Below are 20,336 nucleotides of genomic sequence, written 5' to 3' on the forward strand. Positions count from 1 at the left end.
AGGTGGTTGGAGATGGAGCTCCAGGGGTGTTCCCACCCCTCACTGCCCCATGGTTCCCTCCAGCAGAAGATTGGAACCCTGTTGGATCGGGTCCAGAGGAGGCCCACGAAGATGATCAGAGGGCTGGAGGACCTCTCCTGTGAGGACAGGCTGAGAGAGTTGGGGTTGGTCAGCCTGGAGAAGAGAAGGCTCCAGGGAGACCTCATAGCAGCCTTCCAATATCTGAAGGGAGCTACAGGAGAGCTGGGGAGGGACTCTGTCAGGGAGTGTAGTGACAGGACAAAGGGGAACGGTTTTAAATTGGAAGAGGGGAGATTTAGATTAGATACTAGAAAGAAATTCTTTACAGTGAAGGTGGTGAGACACTGGAACAGGTTGCCCAGAGAAGCTGTGGCTGCCCCATCCCTGGAGGTGTTCAAGGCCAGGCTGCATGGGGCTTTGAGCAACCTGGTCTGGTGGGAGGTGTCCCTGCCCAGGGCAGGGGGTTGGAACTCAATGGTCTTTAAGGTCCCTTCCAACCCAACCCATTCTGTGATTCTAAGATGCTGTAGGACTGTGATTTTCCCCACCACCTCTCTCTGGAGATAGGACAGAGATGAGGAGCTTGTGGCCGGCTCCGGGGGTGGCTGGCAACAATGGGAGAGGGGCAAGTGGCTCCTTCTGCTTATAAACCAGCTGGGGGGGTTGGGTGGCAAAGTCCTTTTCTAGGGACTGGGTGTTGCAGAGAGGGAGAGAACACCCTTTGTGAGACTTTGTGCTCATTTCTGGTACTCCAGGGTCTCATCTGGCGTCACCATCACTTGCTCATGGTTAAGCTCTGCAAAAAAGGTTAAGCACACGGGGGCTCTGCTGGCAAAGGCGAGGGCATGGAGGGCATGGCTACCACACATTAAACCTGCTGTGCCCACAGCTCTGTGTGCCCGTGGGCTCCCGGGGCTCGTTCCCTTCCCGGCAGGCAACAAGCCCTTCAGAAATCTCAGTGCCACCCCAAAACCTCTGGCCACATGAGCCAGGACAGCCTGGGAGGGGGCTCTCAGCTGGCCTGTGGCCGAGGACAGATGTCCCCAGGGGGGTGACTGATGAGCAGTGCTTCCACCGGGCACCTGTGCTGCGTTTGGGTGGCTTTGCTGGGGTTTCTCAGGGAGAAGCAGGATGTCAGCGAGGTCTTTGCAATGGTCCTGACCCCATCCTGTGCTGGGGCAGACATCTGTGAAACACCTCTCAAAGCAGCTGCGATGGGGAGGGGGAACACACCTGGAGGCACTCAGGTCATTAGTGCAAGGGCAATTAGGGGCCAATATCCAACCCTCTGAGACTCTGGGTTTCACACTGACTTTCTGTGTCCTCCACAGCCTTACTCAGCCTTTGGGAAACAAGGTTTGGATTTGTCTTTTTTGCCCCCTTTTCCAGTGCTCCTCAGGCAGTTGGGGGTTTACGGCTCACGGTGTCGGTGCACCCGGTGGATGGGAATGAGGGACCCCCCACCCCACACTCACCATCCAGGCACAGCAGCCCCCCGGAGCAGACACTCACCTAAAGGGCATAGAGATATATTTTTTCCTTTTAATGCATTTTTATTGCCACTCCTTCCACAGCCCCGTGGGGTGGGATGTCAGCCCGGTGGGAGCAGCCCAGGAAGAGGGGCAGCTGTGGGGGGGAACGGGGTGCTTCACTGGCCACCCCTGCCCCAGGGAGGGGTACAGCACTCTCCCCACATCACTGCCCCCCTCTCCCTCTCTGCTGCCTCGGAGGGAACCATTTTCCCCCATAAAGAAATAGTAGAAAAAAAAAAAAAAATCTGTTTCAGGAAGACCTTGGATCATATAAAGATTCAAGTAGCGTTAAGTGAACTAGAAAACCAAGTCCTGTACATCAGCTTATAAAATTTCTAAATAAAAAAGGAAGAAGAAAAGACACGACACGTCAGTGCAAAGGGTGAGGCGATACGGTGATGTCCCTCCACCCCAGCTCCTGGGACTTCACTTGGGCCAAAGCCCCCAGGACACAGGGTCTGAGCACCACCATCCCATGTCCCCGTCTGCCACCGAGGCGCCCCCTCATCTGTCTGTCCGTCCGTCTGTCAGCAGGGGTGCTATGGCTCTAGAGGTCCTACAACCGTATGATCAGGTCCTCCTTGTTCTTCAACAGGAACTTCTCGCAGGCTTCGAAGGTGGCGCAGAAGTTGGAGGACAGCCCCACCACGTTGGTGGTGACGTAGTTGAGGTACCCCGGCGTAGCCTGGTTGTAGTAAGCCACCTGCGAGGCAGGGGAGATGGTTAGTAGGGGCGTGTGGGGATGGGGCAGCTCCCCCGATGGGGTGCAGGTGACATGGCCACAGCATCCCACCTTGCTCATCTCCTCCGACTCCGGCCAAATGCAGAAACCGGAGCAGAGCGTCTCCCCACGTGTGAAGCTGGTGCTGGCGGGATGGGTGGGCAGTGTCACCGACCGAAAGGCCACCACGTAGGGGTCCCTGGAGAGGAGAGAGCCCAGTGAGCTGGTGCAGCCCGGCCGGTGAGGAGCAGGGGGTCAGGGACAGGGACAGGGATGGTTACCCCTTGCTGCAGGGCTTCCGTCGGGACGCCAGGATGACAAAGTCCTGGGGCTTGTTCTCACAGCTGAGGGTCTGGCTCACCACGTGGTAGATCATGTCATCTTCGTCTACTTGCTGGACGAGCTCAGCCCTCCTGCGAAGCGGGAGGGGACCAGTCAGAGAAACCCCACTGTGGCCTCCAAGTCCGGTGGCTTCCATATTTAAAGCCCACCACCATACCCAAAATATTTCAGGGCACCCAAAACAGGTGTTTTCTGCAGCAAAGTGTAGCCATCAACCCAGGTGGAGCCAGGCTGGGGATGCATGGTGAAAGGTCTTTAGGAGCAATCATGGCTCCGGGGCAACACACGTGCTCCCAGGGAAGGCCAAAGGGGTTTAAGGATGTGGGGTCTGGCAGGGGCCGGGTGCCCCCCGGGAGGACTCACGCGTAGTGGCTGTCCCACTCGTGCCGGCGCCGCAGGTCGGAGAGCAGGGAGAAGGCTTGGCTGGCGGCGATGTGGACCGACATCTCGATGCGGAAGGAGAGGAACTTGTCCTCCTCCAGCGTGTACATCCGCACCTCGGGGAGCACAGGGGACAGGCTGGGACACGCTCACCGCCACCGAGCCCCCAGGGTGCCCACGCTTTGGGGGCAAGAAGCATCTCGGGGTGGGGACAGGCCAGGGTTTAGTACCTTTTCCTTTTCTCTGGCGAGCGCCCAGTTCGCTTTGGCGACGAGCGTCTTCAGGGCAGAGACGTTGTTGTAGCTCAGATAAACCTGGGGCAGGGGTGGCACGTCAGGGGCAGGAAGGGAAGGGGGGTCGAGGGGGACAGGAGGCAGCTCCTACCTTGGGAGCATCCTACCTTGTTGCTTTGGTCCCAGGGCACAGAGAGCGGCACCTCCGTTTGTTTGCAGGAGACGACATATTTCCTGCCAGAAAGGAACAATTTCCCTTATGGCGGGGGACGAACCACCCACAGACTGTGTCTGCACCCCAGTGCTGAGCCTACTTCCCGCTCTCCTCCCTTCTCCATCCCCTCACCCCACGTGCTTTTTCCACTCACCGGTCCAGCCGAATTTTTTTCCTAGCGCTGGCTTCTCTGTACCTCCTCTCTCCATCCTGATAAACGGGAGAAGCGCATTAGGTTAATAGGAAAAGGAAAGGGGGGGGTGAAAAACCCAAACAGATGTATTTTTGGGGAGTGGGCAAAACATTGAAAAACCCATGCACTTGCTGGATGTCCCCCGGGCTACGCCGTCAGTGGCGGTTAGTGATTAACCACGAGCTGTTTCGGCATCGCTGCCGCTCGCCATGATCACACGACAGGCACATTAGGAAAAAACCCCTCTCTGAAACACAAACTGCGTCCCCTACCACCTGGGGAGTGGGCAAGAGATTGAAAAGCCCATGCACTCTCTGGCTGCCCCCTGGGCTACGCCGTCAGTGGTGGTTAGTGATTAACCACGAGCAGTTTCGGCATCGCTGCTGCTCGCCGTGATCACACGACAGGCACATTAGGAAAAAACCCCTTGCTGAAACACAAACTGCGTCCTCTACCACCTGCAAACGTCCCTTCTTGAGAAAAAACCCACACACACACACACCCAAAAGCAGCTTATTTCAAAGGAAGCAGCAGCACAGTGCTCTGAGGCAGGCAGAGAAGCAGGTCCAGGGAGCCCGGCTCCAGCCATGGGATGCTCTCCCGCAGGGTGGGAGAAGAGCCCTGGTTTTAAGGCACCAAAGAAACCAGGCAGGTGAGCAGGGATCAGCCAAGGGGAAGGTGATGCTCACGCCATGGTGTGCCCTGAGACTTCACAGCCGTGCTCACGTCGCAGGTTTTTCTTAAATATTTGTTATCCGAGCAAATCATGGATCAGGGTGCTTTGAAAGGTAAGAACCACCCGAGAGATTTGCATTCTGCCCCCTGAATTGTAGAAAAGATGAGCTCAAACTCGCAGGCGATATTCTGTGAAGCCTTGTGTGGTTAATACATCCCCACCTCTGCCCGGGCAAGGGGTTTATTTTGTTATTAGCTGTACTGAGCAATCCATTTAATTCACGTTTGCTGTGGAGCAATTTGGTTTCCACCATCATCAAACTGCATTCATTTTGCCATGAATCTGAGAGCCCTTCAGGGCTGAGCGGGATCCCCGGCGGTGGGGAGAAGCCATCCCTGCCCATCCTTACCCCTGGCTCGGGTGCCACCATCGGCAGGGTGCGTGGCCGGCCCTCCTGGTCCAGCACCACGAAGGTCATGAAGGCGCTGTTGATGTGTCTTCGGCTGACGGACATCTCCTGGCCGTACGCCTCGGCGCAGACCCCCACCTCCATGCTAAGGGGGGCAGGGGGAGAAGAAGGGGTGAGGGTGAGGAGAGCCACCAGGAGGGTGGGATAGGGACCCCCTGCCACTGTCACCCACCTGTTTTTGAAGGCGTTGTTGACGATGGCTTTGAGCACCAGGCGGTCCCCGACTTGCGATGGTCCCCGGAAGTGGAACATCTCGATGGACCACGGCGGTGGGGAGAAGCCATCCCTGCCCATCCTTACCCCTGGCTCGGGTGCCACCATCGGCAGGGTGCGTGGCCGGCCCTCCTGGTCCAGCACCACGAAGGTCATGAAGGCGCTGTTGATGTGTCTTCGGCTGACGGACATCTCCTGGCCGTACGCCTCGGCGCAGACCCCCACCTCCATGCTAAGGGGGGCAGGGGGAGAAGAAGGGGTGAGGGTGAGGAGAGCCACCAGGAGGGTGGGATAGGGACCCCCTGCCACTGTCACCCACCTGTTTTTGAAGGCGTTGTTGACGATGGCTTTGAGCACCAGGCGGTCCCCGACTTGCGATGGTCCCCGGAAGTGGAACATCTCGATGGCCCGCAGCGTGGGGTGGGCATGGCACAGCCGGCTGTGGGGGGAGCAGGTGTCACCCCCTGGCCATGGCACCCTGGCAGCCCTGCACACCCCTCCCTGTCCCAGCCAGAGCCAAGGAGACCCCAAAAAACATCACCCCTGGATTTCAACCACCAAAACCAGCCATGAGAAGGGACAATAACTAGCGTGGTGAGTGTGAACCCTTCCCTGGGGTCCTCCAGCACCATTCACCCACGGGACTCTGTGTATGGCATCTTCCAAGGGTGATGTCTTGGGGACCATCCCTTTGGAAGGGTGCCTACAACCCAAGCTGTTGGATGCTGCCCTGGCTGTGTGTCCCCTCCAGGCACGGCATTCCCCCATTCCCTGATTCCTCATGGAGTCACCTGGCTGCGATGGTGGCCACATTCTCCATCCAGGCCATGATCTGCCCACCGAAGGTGTTGCCCTGATGGTTGGCGTGCGGGGGCAGCACCAGCTCCACGCTCTCCACCCGTGTCTTCTCTGCCGGCACCGCCACGCTGCCATCCCGTGTCTCCAGCTCTGCCGTGGGGGGGACACTGGGACTCAGTGTGCCGGTTGGCCAGTGGGACCCACCAGCTCTCACCTCCTCTCCCCACGGCCACCCTCCCACTGGATCAACCTCCCCTTCCCCCAGACTTATGGGGATGGGACTCAGCATGCCGGTCGGCCAGTGGGACCCACCAGCCCTCACCTCCTCACAGCCACCCTCCCACTGCATCAACCTCCCCTTCCCCCAGACTTATGGGGTGCTGGATGGTGGGGCTGACACCCCCCTCCATGGCCAGAGTGTCCCAAACCACTCCTAACCCCTCCCCAGCACCCCACTGAGGAAGGAGGGTGTCACCGGTGGGTGTTGGGGCCGCTTTGGGGCTGGAAGCCCGGGCTGTGGGACACAGTACCGGTCTCACGGGGGCTGCGGGTGAGGAGGTCCTTGAGGGTGTCCTTGTGGACCAGCCGCATGCGGCGGCGCTCGGCGGCGATGCTGTGCTCTATCTTCTCCTCCTCCGTCTGCGGGGTCAGCGGCTTCAGCTTCACCTGCAAAGGGAGGACACAGGCAGGGTGAGGTTCCACGGTGGGAGAAATCAGGGGTCCTTTGGGCACCAGTACGTGGTCCTACAGCCCCATATAGAATCATAGAATCATATGGGGTTGGAAGGGACCTCTGGAGATCATCTAGTGCAACCCCCCTGCCAGAGCGGGTCTACCTAGAGCAGGTTGCACAGGAACTTGTCCAGGTGGGTTTTGAATGTTTCCAAAGAAGGAGACTCCACCACCTCCCTGGGCAGCTTGTTCCAGTGCTCTGCCACCCTCAAAGTAAAGAAGTTCCTCCTCACATTTAGGTGGAACTTCTTATACTCAAGTTTGTGCCCATTTCCTCCTGTGCCCACTTGCCTCCGTGCAGGGGCCACCCGAGCCCCCAAAGCCACCAGCTGCCACTCACCTTGCTGCCGGAGGGTCCCTGCGCCACGAAGGTGGCGTACGCCTTGCAGATGCTGCAGTGCTTCCCGCTGCACAGGTCCTCGTAGCTCACCTGGATGCCCACCTGGGAGAGGGCAGAGCATCCCTGAGAGCTGGCTCAGCTCCCTGGGGACCCACATCCCACCCAGCACAGCAGGAGTGGACCAACATGGGATCAAAGCTAAGAGTTGTGGTAGGATTTGGGTAGGTTTTGTGTTTGGTGGTGGTGAATGGACACACGTGGCAGGCCCACCTGCCCCAGATGAGCACTCGCCAAGAGGGACAGGGCTGGGTGGGAGGTGAAGGCAGGGGGGGTGGCAGACCAACCTCCATGCTGGAGTCCACCTGCCCCAGATGGGCACTCGCCAAGGGGGACAGGGCTGGGTGGGAGGTGAAGGTGGGGGGTGGCAGACCAACCTCCATGCTGGAGTTAAAGGCTCGGTTCACTTTGGCTTTGATGTTGACAACTTGCCCAACACTGAAAAACACAAAGAGGAGAAAGCACACAGGGGTTAGTAGGAGATGATGGACCACGGTTATCCAGCACACGTGCCGGCGCTGAGCATCTCTCCACCGAGGTGGCTCATCACCCGCTGCAGAGGTGGCTGCCTGGGACAGTGGGGACATGCCAGGATAGCCAGCAGGACATGGGGACAGCCACTCCACAGTCATGAGAGCCCTCAGGTGTCCAGCCCGGCAGTGAGGTGTCACCCCCAAGCAGCTGCGTGCAAACAGGTCCCCAGGTCTGGGGTGCTGCCGGGACACCTGAGGGGTGCAGAGGTGCCCAAGGTTTGCTTGGCACCCCCCGTCATGTGGGCATGCATGCTCCTGCCAGAGCAAACGGCTCCTCCAGCCATGCATGAGTTGTCCTGCACAACGGGGACACCTGTGGGGCCTCCCCATGGGCCCACAGTCAGCAGCAGCAGCAGCCCCGAGGCTGTAGGCACCTTGACTGCTCCTGTCCTGCCTCCTCTCCAGGGCCTCCCAGCAACAGACACCTTGGGATACTGGGAGATGGGAGGAGGCAGGATCCAGCCAGGAGCATTTTGCACCATCTCTCACATGAAACAGCTGCTGGCAGTGAACAGCAGAGTCCAGGAGCTCTCCTCTGTGCCTTCAGTAGGCTTCAGAGTAAACACACAGACAGCTTCAGCTCTGCAGCCTGGCCTGCTCCAGACTGGTACCGACCAAATGAGCAAATGGGGCTTATTGGAGACACCAACAGCAGAGTCTTTACCAAATGTGTTTACTCTGCCCTGGTGAGGCCCCATCTGGAGCAGCTCTGGGCTCCCCAGTTCAAGAAGGACAAGGAACTGCTGGGGAGGGTACAGCAGAGGGCCACAAAGATGATGAGGGGCCTGGAACATCTCCTTTACAAGGAGAGGCTGAGGGGCTTGGGTCTGTTTAGTCTAGAGAAGGCTGAGGTTATAAGGAATATTTAAAGGGTGGGTGTCAAGAGGAGGGGGCCAGGCTTTTTTCAGTGGTGCCCAGTGACAGGACAAGAGGAAATGTTCACAAACTTGAATGTTAGAAGTTCCATCTAAACATGAGGAGGAACTTCTTCACTTTGAGGGTGGCAGAGCCCTGGAACAGGCTGCCCAGGGAGGTGGTGGATTCTCCTTCTCTGGAGACATTCAAAACCTGCCTGGACACGTTCTTGTGCAACATACTCTGGTCAGACCTGCTTTGGCAGGGGGGTTGGACTAGATGATGACAGCAAACAGAATCTTTACCAAATGTGTTTACTCTGCCCTGGTGAGGCCCCATCTGGAGCACTGTGCCCAGCTCTGGGCTCCCCAGTTCAAGAAGGACAGGGAACTGCTGGAGAGGGTACAGCAAAGGGCTACAAAGATGATTAGGGGTCTGGAGCATCTCCTTTACAAGGAGAAGCTGAGGGGCTTGGGTCTGTTTAGTCTAGAGAAGGCTGAGGTTATAAGGAATACTTAAAGGGTGGGTGTCAAGAGGATGGAGCCAGTCTTTTTTGAGTGGTGCCCAGGGACAGGACAAGAGAAAATGGGCACAAACTTGAATGTAAGAAGTTCCACCTAAACATGAGGAGGAACTTCTTCACTTTGAGGGTGGCAGAGCCCTGGAACAGGCTGCCCAGGGAGGTGGTGGATTCTCCTTCTCAGGAGACTTTCAAAACCTGCCTGGACACGTTCTTGTGCAACCTACTCTGGTCAGACCTGCTTTGGCAGGGGGGTTGGACTAGATGATCTCCAGAGGTCCCTTCCAACCCCATGTGATTCTATGATTCTGTGTTATTAAATCAGGAATGTTCCCCGTTCCCTAGAAGAGGCCAACGATAGAAAACTCCATGGAAAAAAATAAACCCTGTGACTGCTACCAGCGGGTTGGGCTGTGGAGGACTCAAAGCCAGAATCGAGGAAGAGTCAGAGTGTGCTTTGGCACCATAACTCCCCCCTCACCCCAACACATGACTTCTGGCTCCAAACAACCATAACCATCTCAGTTACTCGACACCCTTTGCACGTTGGCTCTGGCTGGAGCAGGGATGGCGCAAGGCTGGGACGGTGCCTCCAACCATCCTCCGGCAGGGACCCCGGGCCCGGTGGCAACCTGGTGCCCAGCATGGCATGCCAGAACGTTAGTGGGGGTTACGTGAGCAGCCTCGGTGCCCCTCGCGGGCCGTGCGGCGTCAGTGGGGTTAATGCTCCCGACTCACGGCAGCGCTGCGTGAGGCCTGCTGCTCTAGGGCTGCCAATGTCCGTACCAGACACCGCTCCTCCCGTCCCGCTGCCCAGGAGGGCTTATAAACGGCTGGCTGGTGCGAAAAGAAAAAAAAGCAAGATGGGGGAAGAGGGTTAGAGATGAAGGAGGCAGCAAAAGAAAGAGCAAGAACAGGGAGGGAGGGTTAGAGATGGAGGAGGCAGTGGGGTGGCGAGGCTGGAGCACAGATGCTCCAGCCGGGTTTGCAGCAAGGGGCATGCAAGGGCAGGCACGTTGGCAGCCCTGGATGTCTATATCACACCCCCAAAATGCTTTATCCTCTCCAAAAGGCACAAGTCGGTGCCATAAAAGCTACACAAACCCTCCTAGGAGGCCGCACTTCGGCGCGGCGGGGCTGAGGGACGGGGAGCGTCCGATGCAAACACCACCCGAAGCTGCCTCTCCCCTCATGCAGCTCCATGGGAAAACCCTTGGGCAGAGCATTCAGCCACGGCAAGCGGGACCGGAGCCGGGAGCAGCACGAATTCCCTGACCCCTTGGAGAAGTGCCCAGCTCTCCGCCGAGGAGAGGCGAATGCCTTGCAGGGCTTGATTTAATGCTCTGGAGCATGGCTCGAGTCCATCCTCCCACTCATGGAACCATGGGGAAAAGCTTCCCAAGCAAAGCTCTCCCAGGAACTGGAGCCACGTGGTGCCAGGCATGGGATGGGAGGGCATTGACCCCAGTGATGCCACCCGACGGGCACCCTGGCTCTGCTGGTGGCTTCCCGACCCACCAGCACCACGACATCCATGTGAGATGGAAAAAGTGGGAGTTGAGGGTTTCCTGGGGATGACGGTGAAACCCACAAGCGAGTCAGGCTTCCCAGCACCAAGTGGCAAAAGAAAGAGCGAGAACAGGGTGGGGAGGGTTAGAGATGAAGGAGGCAGTGGGGTGGCGAGGCTGGAGCACGGATGCTCCAGCCGTGTTTGCAGCAAGGGGCATGCAAGGGCAGGCACGTTGGCAGCCCTGGATGTCTATATCACACCCCCAAAATGCTGTATCCTCTCCAAAAGGCACAAGTCGGTGCCATAAAAGCTACACAAACCCTCCTAGGAGGCCGCACTTCGGCGCGGCGGGGCTGAGGGACGGGGAGCGTCCGATGCAAACACCACCCGAAGCTGCCTCTCCCCTCATGCAGCTCCATGGGAAAACCCTTGGGCAGAGCATTCAGCCACGGCAAGCGGGACCGGAGCCGGGAGCAGCACGAATTCCCTGACCCCTTGGAGAAGTGCCCAGCTCTCCGCCGAGGAGAGGCGAATGCCTTGCAGGGCTTGATTTAATGCTCTGGAGCATGGCTCGAGTCCATCCTCCCACTCATGGAACCATGGGGAAAAGCTTCCCAAGCAAAGCAAACACCACCCGAAGCTGCCTCTCCCCTCATGCAGCTCCATGGGAAAACCCTTGGGCAGAGCATTCAGCCACGGCAAGCGGGACCGGAGCCGGGAGCAGCACGAATTCCCTGACCCCTTGGAGAAGTGCCCAGCTCTCCGCCGAGGAGAGGCGAATGCCTTGCAGGGCTTGATTTAATGCTCTGGAGCATGGCTCGAGTCCATCCTCCCACTCATGGAACCATGGGGAAAAGCTTCCCAAGCAAAGCTCTCCCAGGAACTGGAGCCATGTGGTGCCAGGCATGGCAGGGCATTGACCCCAGTGATGTCACCCAACAGGCACCCCAGCCTCTGCTGGTGGCTTCCTGACCCACCAGCACCATGACATCCATGTGAGATGGAAAAAGCAGGAGTTGAAGGTTTCCTGGGGATGATGGTGAAACCCACGAGCGAGTCAGGCTTCCCGGCACCAAGGGAAGAGTGCCAACAGCCTGGGATCCCAGTGCCAGACCTGAGTGCCCGCACTGGTTTCTGTCCTCAGCAGACAGACATGTCCCCAAGCAGACATATGTCCCCTCCATGGTGGTGAGCTGCTTGGAAGCATGAATCCTATACATCAGTTTGCTTTTTGGCCAGCAGGTCCCCAGGGGACGAGGTGCCAAATCCTCCTCTGCTGGCACATGGGCACCTTCGTAGGTGCACCAAAACCCTGCACCAAAATACCCACCGAACCCCCTGAGATGGTGAGCAGATGGAGCTTGCCCTGTGTGGGGGCACTTGGGGGGCTCTGAGAGCTGAGTGAAGGTGGGGGGGCAGCACCTGGGCTCACTGGGGGTGGTAGGGCAGGAGATCACCTGGGCACCTAAGACCTGTGCCTGGTGGAAATGGTATCAATACCAGGAGCTGTGGCAGAGGAGGGCAGAATCCTGTGATGGTGGGTGTCCCCTCTGTACCCCTACACCCTCAGGTCAGGAGAAACATCGTGCCCAGGGGCTGCGTCCACGGAGGTGGGCACCTCCATGGGGGCAGCACTCAGGGGTTGCCAGGACAAGGTGAGGAGGGGCTTTTGGCCAGGCAAAACTCAGCCTGGTGGATCTCACAAAGGGGTATGCAGGGAGGTCCCACTGTCCCCAGCACCCAGTGGGTGGGTGGGTGAGCCCCACGGCACAGCAACCACCCACACGGCCACCACAGAGGCACGATCTGCAGGATTTAAGTTCTCCAGAGCGCCAAGTCAGAGCTGCTTCTTGAACAAAGCCAGGGAGGAGCTGGGGTCGGGGGGAATACCGGGAAGCCAACCCAGCAGGAGCTCCCCAGGCGACCAGACAGCAGATAAATCAGAGCAGACAGTCGGTCCGCAGCCCTGCGGCGCAGCCGGAGCCTCAGTCCCTGGCACTGCAGCCACATCTCCTCCCCTCCCGAACACGCTGCTCCCTGTCCCCTGCTCCAGCCCCACCGGCCACATCGCACCCGGCAGACGGGAAAGAAACCCATCCAGCCCCACACACGCCCCGCTGGAGAGACGAGTATTTACCTAATGGTGTGCTCAAAATAGATATCATCCATGGAAGCCGTGACGCACGGGCAGCCGGCATGTCTCTCGGCTGGAAAAAGGGAAAACAAGCTCCATCAGCTACCTGCAGCAACACGCCGAGCGTGCCAGGGGCACGCACCCTCCTCCAACCCCTCCAGACCCTGTCCCCGGGGCTGGCCGTGCCGGTGACACCTTGGCTGGTGTCCATGTCCCTGCCCATGCCCACCCGACGCGTTCGCAAGGGGAGAGAGTGGAGTTTGTGGTTTCTCCACCCCGTAGCAAGGTGGGTTTGGAGATGTTTTAGGGGTCGGAAGGGTGTGCTGTAGGGAGGAGGGATGCTGCCCTCCTGTTTGCCTTCCCTCCACCCTTTCAGCTGCCGCGGGGACGCACAGGCAGCCCATATCATCTCCCCATACACAGCAAAAATTCCCAAGGCTTTCCCTTGGGACTCCGGGAACTGCAAAACAGCAAAACTGTGCTGGAAACCTCCTCAAACTGCAAACATTGCCCCCCCCTTTTCCTGCCATAACCTCCCCACGGCATGCTCGGCAGGGTGGGCGATGGGGTGAGCCCCATCTCTCCTTTGCTGAGCCAGAGGAGCTCAGCCCCATGGGGCAGATTTCTGCGGACACCGCCGGGATGCTGGGGATACCACCAGCCCACCCAAACGCAGCAGGGCAAGGCAAAGGGCAGTGTTGGGGATGAAGATTTTTGGATCTGTCCCCAAGCCAGCGTGTGTGCTGCCACGCACGTCTCCTCCCCTTCTCGTCCCGCTCCCTAATTACTCAGCAAAATGGCAAGACGTGGGTCCCCAGCTGGCATCAGCTCCGAGGGACGGGGCTGGACGGCCGGGCACGCCGCCGATGAGCTGCCCCCCACCCTTGGGACACCACCGTGTCCCTTCCCTCCCGGACCAGGGGGGCTGATGGCTTCTGTGGGAGAGGAGGGCTCACCGGAGAGGCAGGCGGCCGTGTCGATCCACTTGAGCAGCTGCCCGGTGCTGAGCTCGCCCCGGTGGTTGGTGTGGCAGGGCAGCACCAGCTGGCTCATCTGCACCTCCGTGGGGTTGCCGGGGGGCGAGGGGCTCGCCATGGCCCCCGCTGCCTCCTCCCGCTCCCCCGAGTCCCGGGCACGCGGCGGAGAACTTGAGCCCTGTGGGGATGAAAGCTCCGTTTTACCCAAACGGGAGGAAAAACAAACCCCAAAGTAACAGTGACCCACGCAGCCCCCTCCCCACACACCCCCAGCCCTTCACAGACCCGGGCACCACCAAAACCCACCCGGCCCTCCCCAGAGATGTGCTGCCCACATCCAAAAGGAAAAACATCCCTCTAATAAGAGCTCCGTGGGTGATCGCTGCAGGTTTCCAGGCCCTTTATCACCCAGCCCTGCTTTTTTCCGCCCCAAAGCCCCTCCCAAAGTCAATCCATTCTCCGGGAAGGAGTTTTGCTCTCCCCAGAGCTTCATTTTTGGGGTGCTGCAGCCAAGCATGGTTTTGTGCTCCTAGGACATGTACCCGGGGCTGGGCAGGCAGCGATGCTCCACACCTTCCACCAACACCCCCCTTTGCCAAAAGAAACACTAAAAGCAGTTTTTCCTGGCCATTGCAAGCAGAGGGAGGGAGGGAAACACACTCCGTTTGGGGTTGTTTGCCCACTCAAATATGTTCCTCGTGGGCTTCCCAGTTTGCTGGGCATGGACCTTCTCCTGCCTGCTGGCCCGGTGGGGATGTGGGCTGGGAGAGAGGGGTCAGTATTGCAGCTGTGCCAGCAAGAGAAAAATAGCTGATTTGATGTCAAGTGAGCCGTGTTACACAAGGGGTGAACTCAGTTAGCCTGGTGAGTAATTGAGGAGACACGAGGAGCCGCGTCTGGGCCTCCTTACGGCCCTTCCTTCCGCTTTCGGCTCCCGTGGGCAGCACTTGTTGCCAGAGCCCGTTGCGAGAGCCCGGCTCCTTTTCAAGATGGGTTTATGCTGAAAAACGAAGCTTTCCCGACTACCCTGAGCTCGCCGCCGCTCAGAATAGCATTTTCCTCTAGCGGGCCTAACCTCTGTTTCCATAGCTACTGGCAGACGACATCCCAGCCAACCAACGAAGGAACGAACGAACGGCACACACCTCGGCTCAGCAGAAGGCGGCGGTGAACGGGGGCAAGCCAAACCCATGGCAAAGGGCCCCCCACTGTCCCATAGAGAGATGGACCCCCCCACCAGCCCTGGAGCCCCTCCAGCGGGCTCTGAACCCCTTTGTGAGCCTCCCGAGCCGCTTCCCAGCTTGCTGAGGTGCCTACACGAGTGCCACCGCCGAGCTATTTCGGGAAGCCGGCAGTGCTCCGGGGCATGAGCCAGAAATGAGAAGACCTCCCAAAGCCACCCGCTGCAAAGCCAGCAGCCAGCCCGGCCGGGGGTCCCACCGGGCATCTTCCCAGCGTTTGGCATTCCTAAATTTTAACAGGAAAGCTGGCATCCCTGTGGGAACAGCCCTGACCCCCTGCGGTAGCCAGCAAGAGGCCAGGATGGTGATGGGGGATGTGTTGGGAGGGGGTGCAGCTGGAGCAGGTCCTGGCATGGGGTGGCATCTGCCTGGCACAGCCTTGGTTAGTAGCCACGGGCACAGCGGGGAGCCCCAGGGTTAGTTGCACGGCACGGGGAGGGGGGGTACCTGGAGGCCATTGCAACAGAAGCTCAAGATCTCTTCAGGGACTACAATATTCCCCTTGACCATTTTTAAGAGACACCTGGAAAGGAGAAGAGTGGCTCCGGTTACGGCAGGACTGGCAGTGACAGGGGTGGAGGACCCGTGGCTCTGTGTGTCCCCCCCGTTTCCCTGCCCCAGCAGGGACCAGGCAGCCTGTGCCGTGATGCCCAGCTGCCCGCTCAGCAGGATGTCACACCGTGTCCCCCTGGCCCCGTGCTGACGTCCCTCCCCACGCCATCAGACCCTGGGGGTGGCTGCTGGAGCTGAAATGGAGAAGGGCAGACCCCCTGCCATTCCTGGGGGGTCAGGCCCAGTGCTGGCTGGCTGCGATGGAAAGGCTCCCAGCTATTTTAGGGTGCCCAGGACGCGGTGCCACGGCCCATCCCTCGGCTGGTGACACCCCGTCAATGCTCTCCATGTGTTGCTACACGTGACGGAGGGCTGTGCCTTGAAGTTCCCCCCCGGCCAGCAGGGTGACACGGCGGCGGCGGTCACAAGACAGCCAGCAGAGTATTTTTGGCAGGGCTCGGGCTGCGGGTGGCACCGGGGGCAGCAAATGGGAAGCGTCCATCGGCGGCAACGCCGCTGTGCCCTGCACCGGCCCCTCTGCCCCACAAGCCCTGGCATCCCCCAAGGGCATGGCCTGTGCCCTTGGGGGTCCCTGCAGGCTCCCCGGCCACATGCACTGAGACCAGGTCCCGGCTGGACATGGTGGTGGCACTGCCAGGAAAGGCAGCGTGGGAGCTGTAGCAGAAAAACGAGTAGAAAGAGGCTTGATATTTACAGTTTGCTTTTAAACTCAACACCGACGGGCCCCTGGCGTGCCCTCAGCTGACCCAGCAAACATCCCTCTCCCACGCGGGTCCAGCCTCCAGCAGCCCCTTCACAGAATCACAGCATCACATGGGGTTGGAAGGGACCTCTGGAGATCATGTAGTCCAACCTCCCCACCAAAGCAGGTCCACCCAGAGCAGGTTGCACAGGAACGTGTCCAGGTGGGTTTTGAATGTCTCCAGAGAAGGAGACTCCACCACCTCTCTGGGCAGCCTGTTCCAGTGCTCTGCCACCCTCAAAGTGAAGAAGTTCCTCCTCATGTTTAGGTGGAACTTCTAACGCTCAAGTTTGTGCCCATTTTCTCTTCAAAATTTCCCTTGCCTGAGGCGTGGGACTGACTGATTTTAACCCCGGGTCAAAAAAAGTGGAAGCTGCAGATTTGCCTCCCACAGGAGCCGGTGCTGGGGGCATCGCAGGGAGCACACCAGTCATGGTCAGCACAAAATGAGGGTGCTCAGAGCACCGATGGGTGCAAGCAGCACCACTGAGCCTTGCAAAGCCCCCCACCCCTGCCTTGGTGGCACCAGGCTTTGCTTTCCCCAGCGCCATGACTTCTCCAGGCCGGCTACCGAGACTTGGGAGCTTGCTTATGGCTCACCCACCCCTGCAAGAGCTCAATGCAAGAGTTAATCTCCTCTTTAGCAAGCTGGATTTGCTCCCCGGGTTTGCTTTATTGCAAGCACAAGGCAGTGGCAGTGGCTGGGGGTGGCCCCGTCACACCCCATGGCCACAGTTGCCAACACCAGAGGCCACACAGCTCAGGCCATGCCATGGAAACCCAAACCTTCTCCTGGCTCTGCAATCATGTCACCTTGTCCCCTGGGTTGGGTTAGCAGGAGGGGATTAAAAACAAAAAAAGACAAAAAAACCTCCAGAGGAGTGTGGTTTGCACCCATTTCCCCCCGTTAATTCCAAGGTGGCCCCAGCCCACGGTCCCACCCCGGAGCACAGGGCTCTGCCCCGGGGAAGGGGACAACCCCGGCCACACATGGCAAATGTGCTCCGGAGACCCGGAACGGCTCAGCCGGTGGGTATTTATAGAGTATTCGGTTATCGAAACGAAGCCAGCAAGTGCCTGTCCTCATTAAAATCTTCAGCCTCACTCAACTGTCACATTTTTAAAGCTGTTGACTGATGCAGCCCTCAGGTCACCATGGCAACGGGATGCAGTACCCAGGCGATGATGCTCTTACTCTGTCACCCCTCGAGTGACCCACTTCTACCCAAAAAAAAAAAAAAGTTTGCATTAGAAAAAAACCAAAAACCCTTCCAGCAGAATATTTTTCTTGCCTCCTGCCACGCTCGCTTCCTGCGCTGCTGAAGGCGTCAGAAGCCTGCAGAGAAAACTGGGTGGGGGGCAGCATGGAATGGGAGACACAATGGCTCCAAAAATATGGGGAGAAGGACCCTGCAGTACCCCACTGCTCGTCTGCACCCTGGCAGAGGGGTGTTCCACAGCACTGAAGCTCCAGGGATGGTCTCTGCTGCTGAGTTGGGTGCTGACCTCTTGGAAAATCACCAGGGGACCATCAGCCCCCAGGAGCCTCCGTGGCAAAACCCCCTCGGGCCCTGCAGCCCCTGGGGATGCTGTCAGGCAGGGATGCAGGAGAGCAATCGCTCCCTCAAATCCTTGAGCCCTCTGGAAGCAGGTTGTCCCCAAGCAGCTTATGGGAGGGATGAAGGGATGAGGGTGAAGCTGGGGTGAGGGTCCCAGGGGCTGGGCTGTGGGGGGGCTCTGGGCAGAGCGGGGCAGCCCCACGCCTCGAGCTGGCCCCAAACTCCTAATCCCCATTCTCTGGTCTCCTGTCCCCCACCCCAGCCCTTCGGCACATCCTCACCCCTCCCTGGGAGTATTTAAAGAAAAAAGGGGGAGATGAGGCAGGGGAGGGGGGAGAAAGCGGCGACAACGAAGTTCTCATGGGGGATTATTGGTGTATAATTGAGCAATATCCATGGTAACAAGCAAATCTGCACGCGTTAAAAAATTAACCTGACCTACTTTGGGAAATTCTGCCGTCTCCACAGGGCAGTGAGGACTCTCCTTCCCCCGAGACCCAGCCCACCAGTCCCACTGCTGGCACCGGCAGAGCCCCAGTGCTCCTGGGGATGGGACGGACAGGTTTTGCGCAAGGGGAGATGTCCCCTCCAGCAGGACCCCACTGGTGAGCAGTGGTGGACATGCCCAGCCAGGCTTAGCTCCATCCCTGGTATGAGACCCCCAGCACATGCTGAGGCGTGGGGTGCCAGCTCCTTCGAGGGCCCATCAGGATGGTGGCACCGTTGGGACAAGCAGGACCAAGTCTCCAGGTCATGACACGGTGAGGACACGCAGCAGCTCCCTGTGACAGTTCTCTGTGGGAACCCAGGAGGGTGGCCAGCCCAGAAGAAAGGCCAGGGCGCCCTGTGAGCGGTATTTTTGGGACCACACGTCACGCTTTCTCTAGGGTTTCACAGAGCAAAGCAAGGCACGGGGCCAGGAAAGTGCAAAGGCAGCGGGGGACTGAGAGGACAGTCTCCTTCATGAGGGGCTTCTGGTTTTACACCCTTTCACAGAGCAAAGCAAGGCATGGGGCCAGGAAAGTGCAAACCGAGGGCCAAAGGCAGCGGGGGACTGAGAGGACAGTCTCCTTCATGAGGGGCTTCTGGTTTTACACCCACCACCCATGGGCTTGGGGTGAGTGCAGTGGGGTCCCCTCCAGCCCCCTGGCATACCTCTCTGCTGCTTAGTTCAACGCTGGGTGACGTATCTCCAGCCCTGGCTGTGTCCACAGCGCCCAGTCCCATCCATGCCCCTGCCCAGCCACCTCCTGCAGCTCCCAGAAGGCTGGTGCCAGGTTGTCAGTGCAGGTCAAAGTCCCCCCAGGAAGTGTTCCAGAGGACAAAGGTCCCCTGGCACCACTGCCTCCAGGCCAGGGGGAGAATGAAGCCAAGTGTCACCCCGTTACGGCTGCAAACACTGCCAGGGCCAAACTTCAGGAGTGTGGCGACAACAAAAGCATTGCCCAGCCCAAGCACCTTTGGCCCTGCCAGCCATGGCTTCCCCAGGGAGGAGACTGCCATAGCATCGAGACCACCACGGTTGAGACCACCGCAGTCAAGCTCACCAAGTTGGAGACCACCATAGCAGAGACCACCACAAGTCAAGACCACCGTGGTGGAGCCCCTGCTGGTCTCCACCCCAGTGGTCTCACTCATGGTCACCACCACAGTTGGGATCACTGGGGTGAAGACCACTAGGGTGGACACCATGGTGATGCAGTGGTCTCCACCCTGGTGGTCTCCACCCTGGTGGTCTTAACCGTGGTGGTCAACATGGTCGAGACCACCTCAGTTGAGACCACCGGGGTGGAGATGACCAGGGTGGAGACCACCACAGCATTGTACCACCCGCCCCATCCGGCCACCCACGCTGCTCTAGACAGCCCCGGCGCATCCCTCTGCCCTCCCCACCACACCAGCATTCCTGGCAGCTTTGTGCCCACACTTCCCAAATATCTGCACACCCCCACACCCTTTCTAAGTGAAAAAACGCTGATTCAAGCCAACGCCCCCCCCAACATCCCTCCTGGCGCACCCAGAAAGACCTGGGTGGGGGGGTTGGTGCTGCCGGTGCCGACGCAAGCCAGGACAAGCCACCGCTCCACTGCCAAGCATGGAAGCCTCCGGACGTTGGCTCCTACTCACCCAACCCTAGGGTGTCCCCCCACCTTCTCCCCATCACCCCCAGCCTCCCCCCATCCCTCACCTCAGCCAGAAGAAGCTGAGCATTTGCGGGCGGTGGCGAGGGGACGGCTGGCTCGATGGAGAAGCGTCCGGACACCTGCGCGGCGGCCGGCACCCGGCGCGGGCGTCAAGGCCAAAGGCTGGCGCGGAGCCCTGGGACGGGGCCAGCGCACACCCCCAGCTTCCTTAAATATAGTCACGCATAACTTCTCTTAAGGTAGCGCTCGGCAAATCTCATCTTTGCCCAGAAAATGGCCTGGGCTCCCGAGTTTTCCTCATTTGCCCATGCCACGCCGCGGGAGCTGATGTGCCAGGACAGCATCAAGGCCGGGGATGGCACCGGCGCGATGCCAACAGCTCTGAGGGGCAGAATCCGGCCATTTTCCATCCCTCTCTCCCCTGGTAATGGGGTCCCCTCCCCACGCATCACCCTCTCTTCTCCCCCCATCACCCCAGCGAGGGGGCAGGGGGGTGCCCGGCTGCTCCCCCAGCCCATCCGGTACCAACAGCCCTGCGTGAGCACCAGGATCCTCTTCTGGTGGAACCAATGTGCCAGGACATCATCAAGGCCAGGGATGGCACCGGCATGATGCCAACAGCTCTG

At 59.2% G+C, this 20,336-nt stretch overlaps 1 protein-coding gene across 1 annotated transcript; it reads right to left on the minus strand.

The window, feature by feature from the left end:
- Positions 1 to 1,644: 1,644 nt before the first annotated feature.
- On the minus strand, positions 1,645 to 19,859 carry ACOT11 (acyl-CoA thioesterase 11). The gene is given in 17 exon segments (XM_014938907.1): positions 1,645 to 2,256; positions 2,347 to 2,473; positions 2,556 to 2,687; positions 2,980 to 3,113; positions 3,228 to 3,311; positions 3,398 to 3,464; positions 3,599 to 3,654; positions 5,083 to 5,227; positions 5,315 to 5,434; positions 5,787 to 5,943; positions 6,324 to 6,459; positions 6,866 to 6,967; positions 7,300 to 7,360; positions 12,478 to 12,547; positions 13,431 to 13,629; positions 15,140 to 15,215; positions 19,755 to 19,859. Coding segments are annotated over 17 exon segments (1,845 nt in total). The 5' UTR covers positions 19,778 to 19,859; the 3' UTR covers positions 1,645 to 2,100.
- Between the last annotated feature and the right edge of the window lie 477 nt (positions 19,860 to 20,336).

The sequence above is a fragment of the Calidris pugnax genome, unplaced genomic scaffold (genome assembly GCF_001431845.1).
Source record: "Calidris pugnax isolate Ruff unplaced genomic scaffold, ASM143184v1 scaffold18, whole genome shotgun sequence".
Classification (NCBI taxonomy): Eukaryota; Metazoa; Chordata; class Aves; order Charadriiformes; family Scolopacidae; genus Calidris; species Calidris pugnax.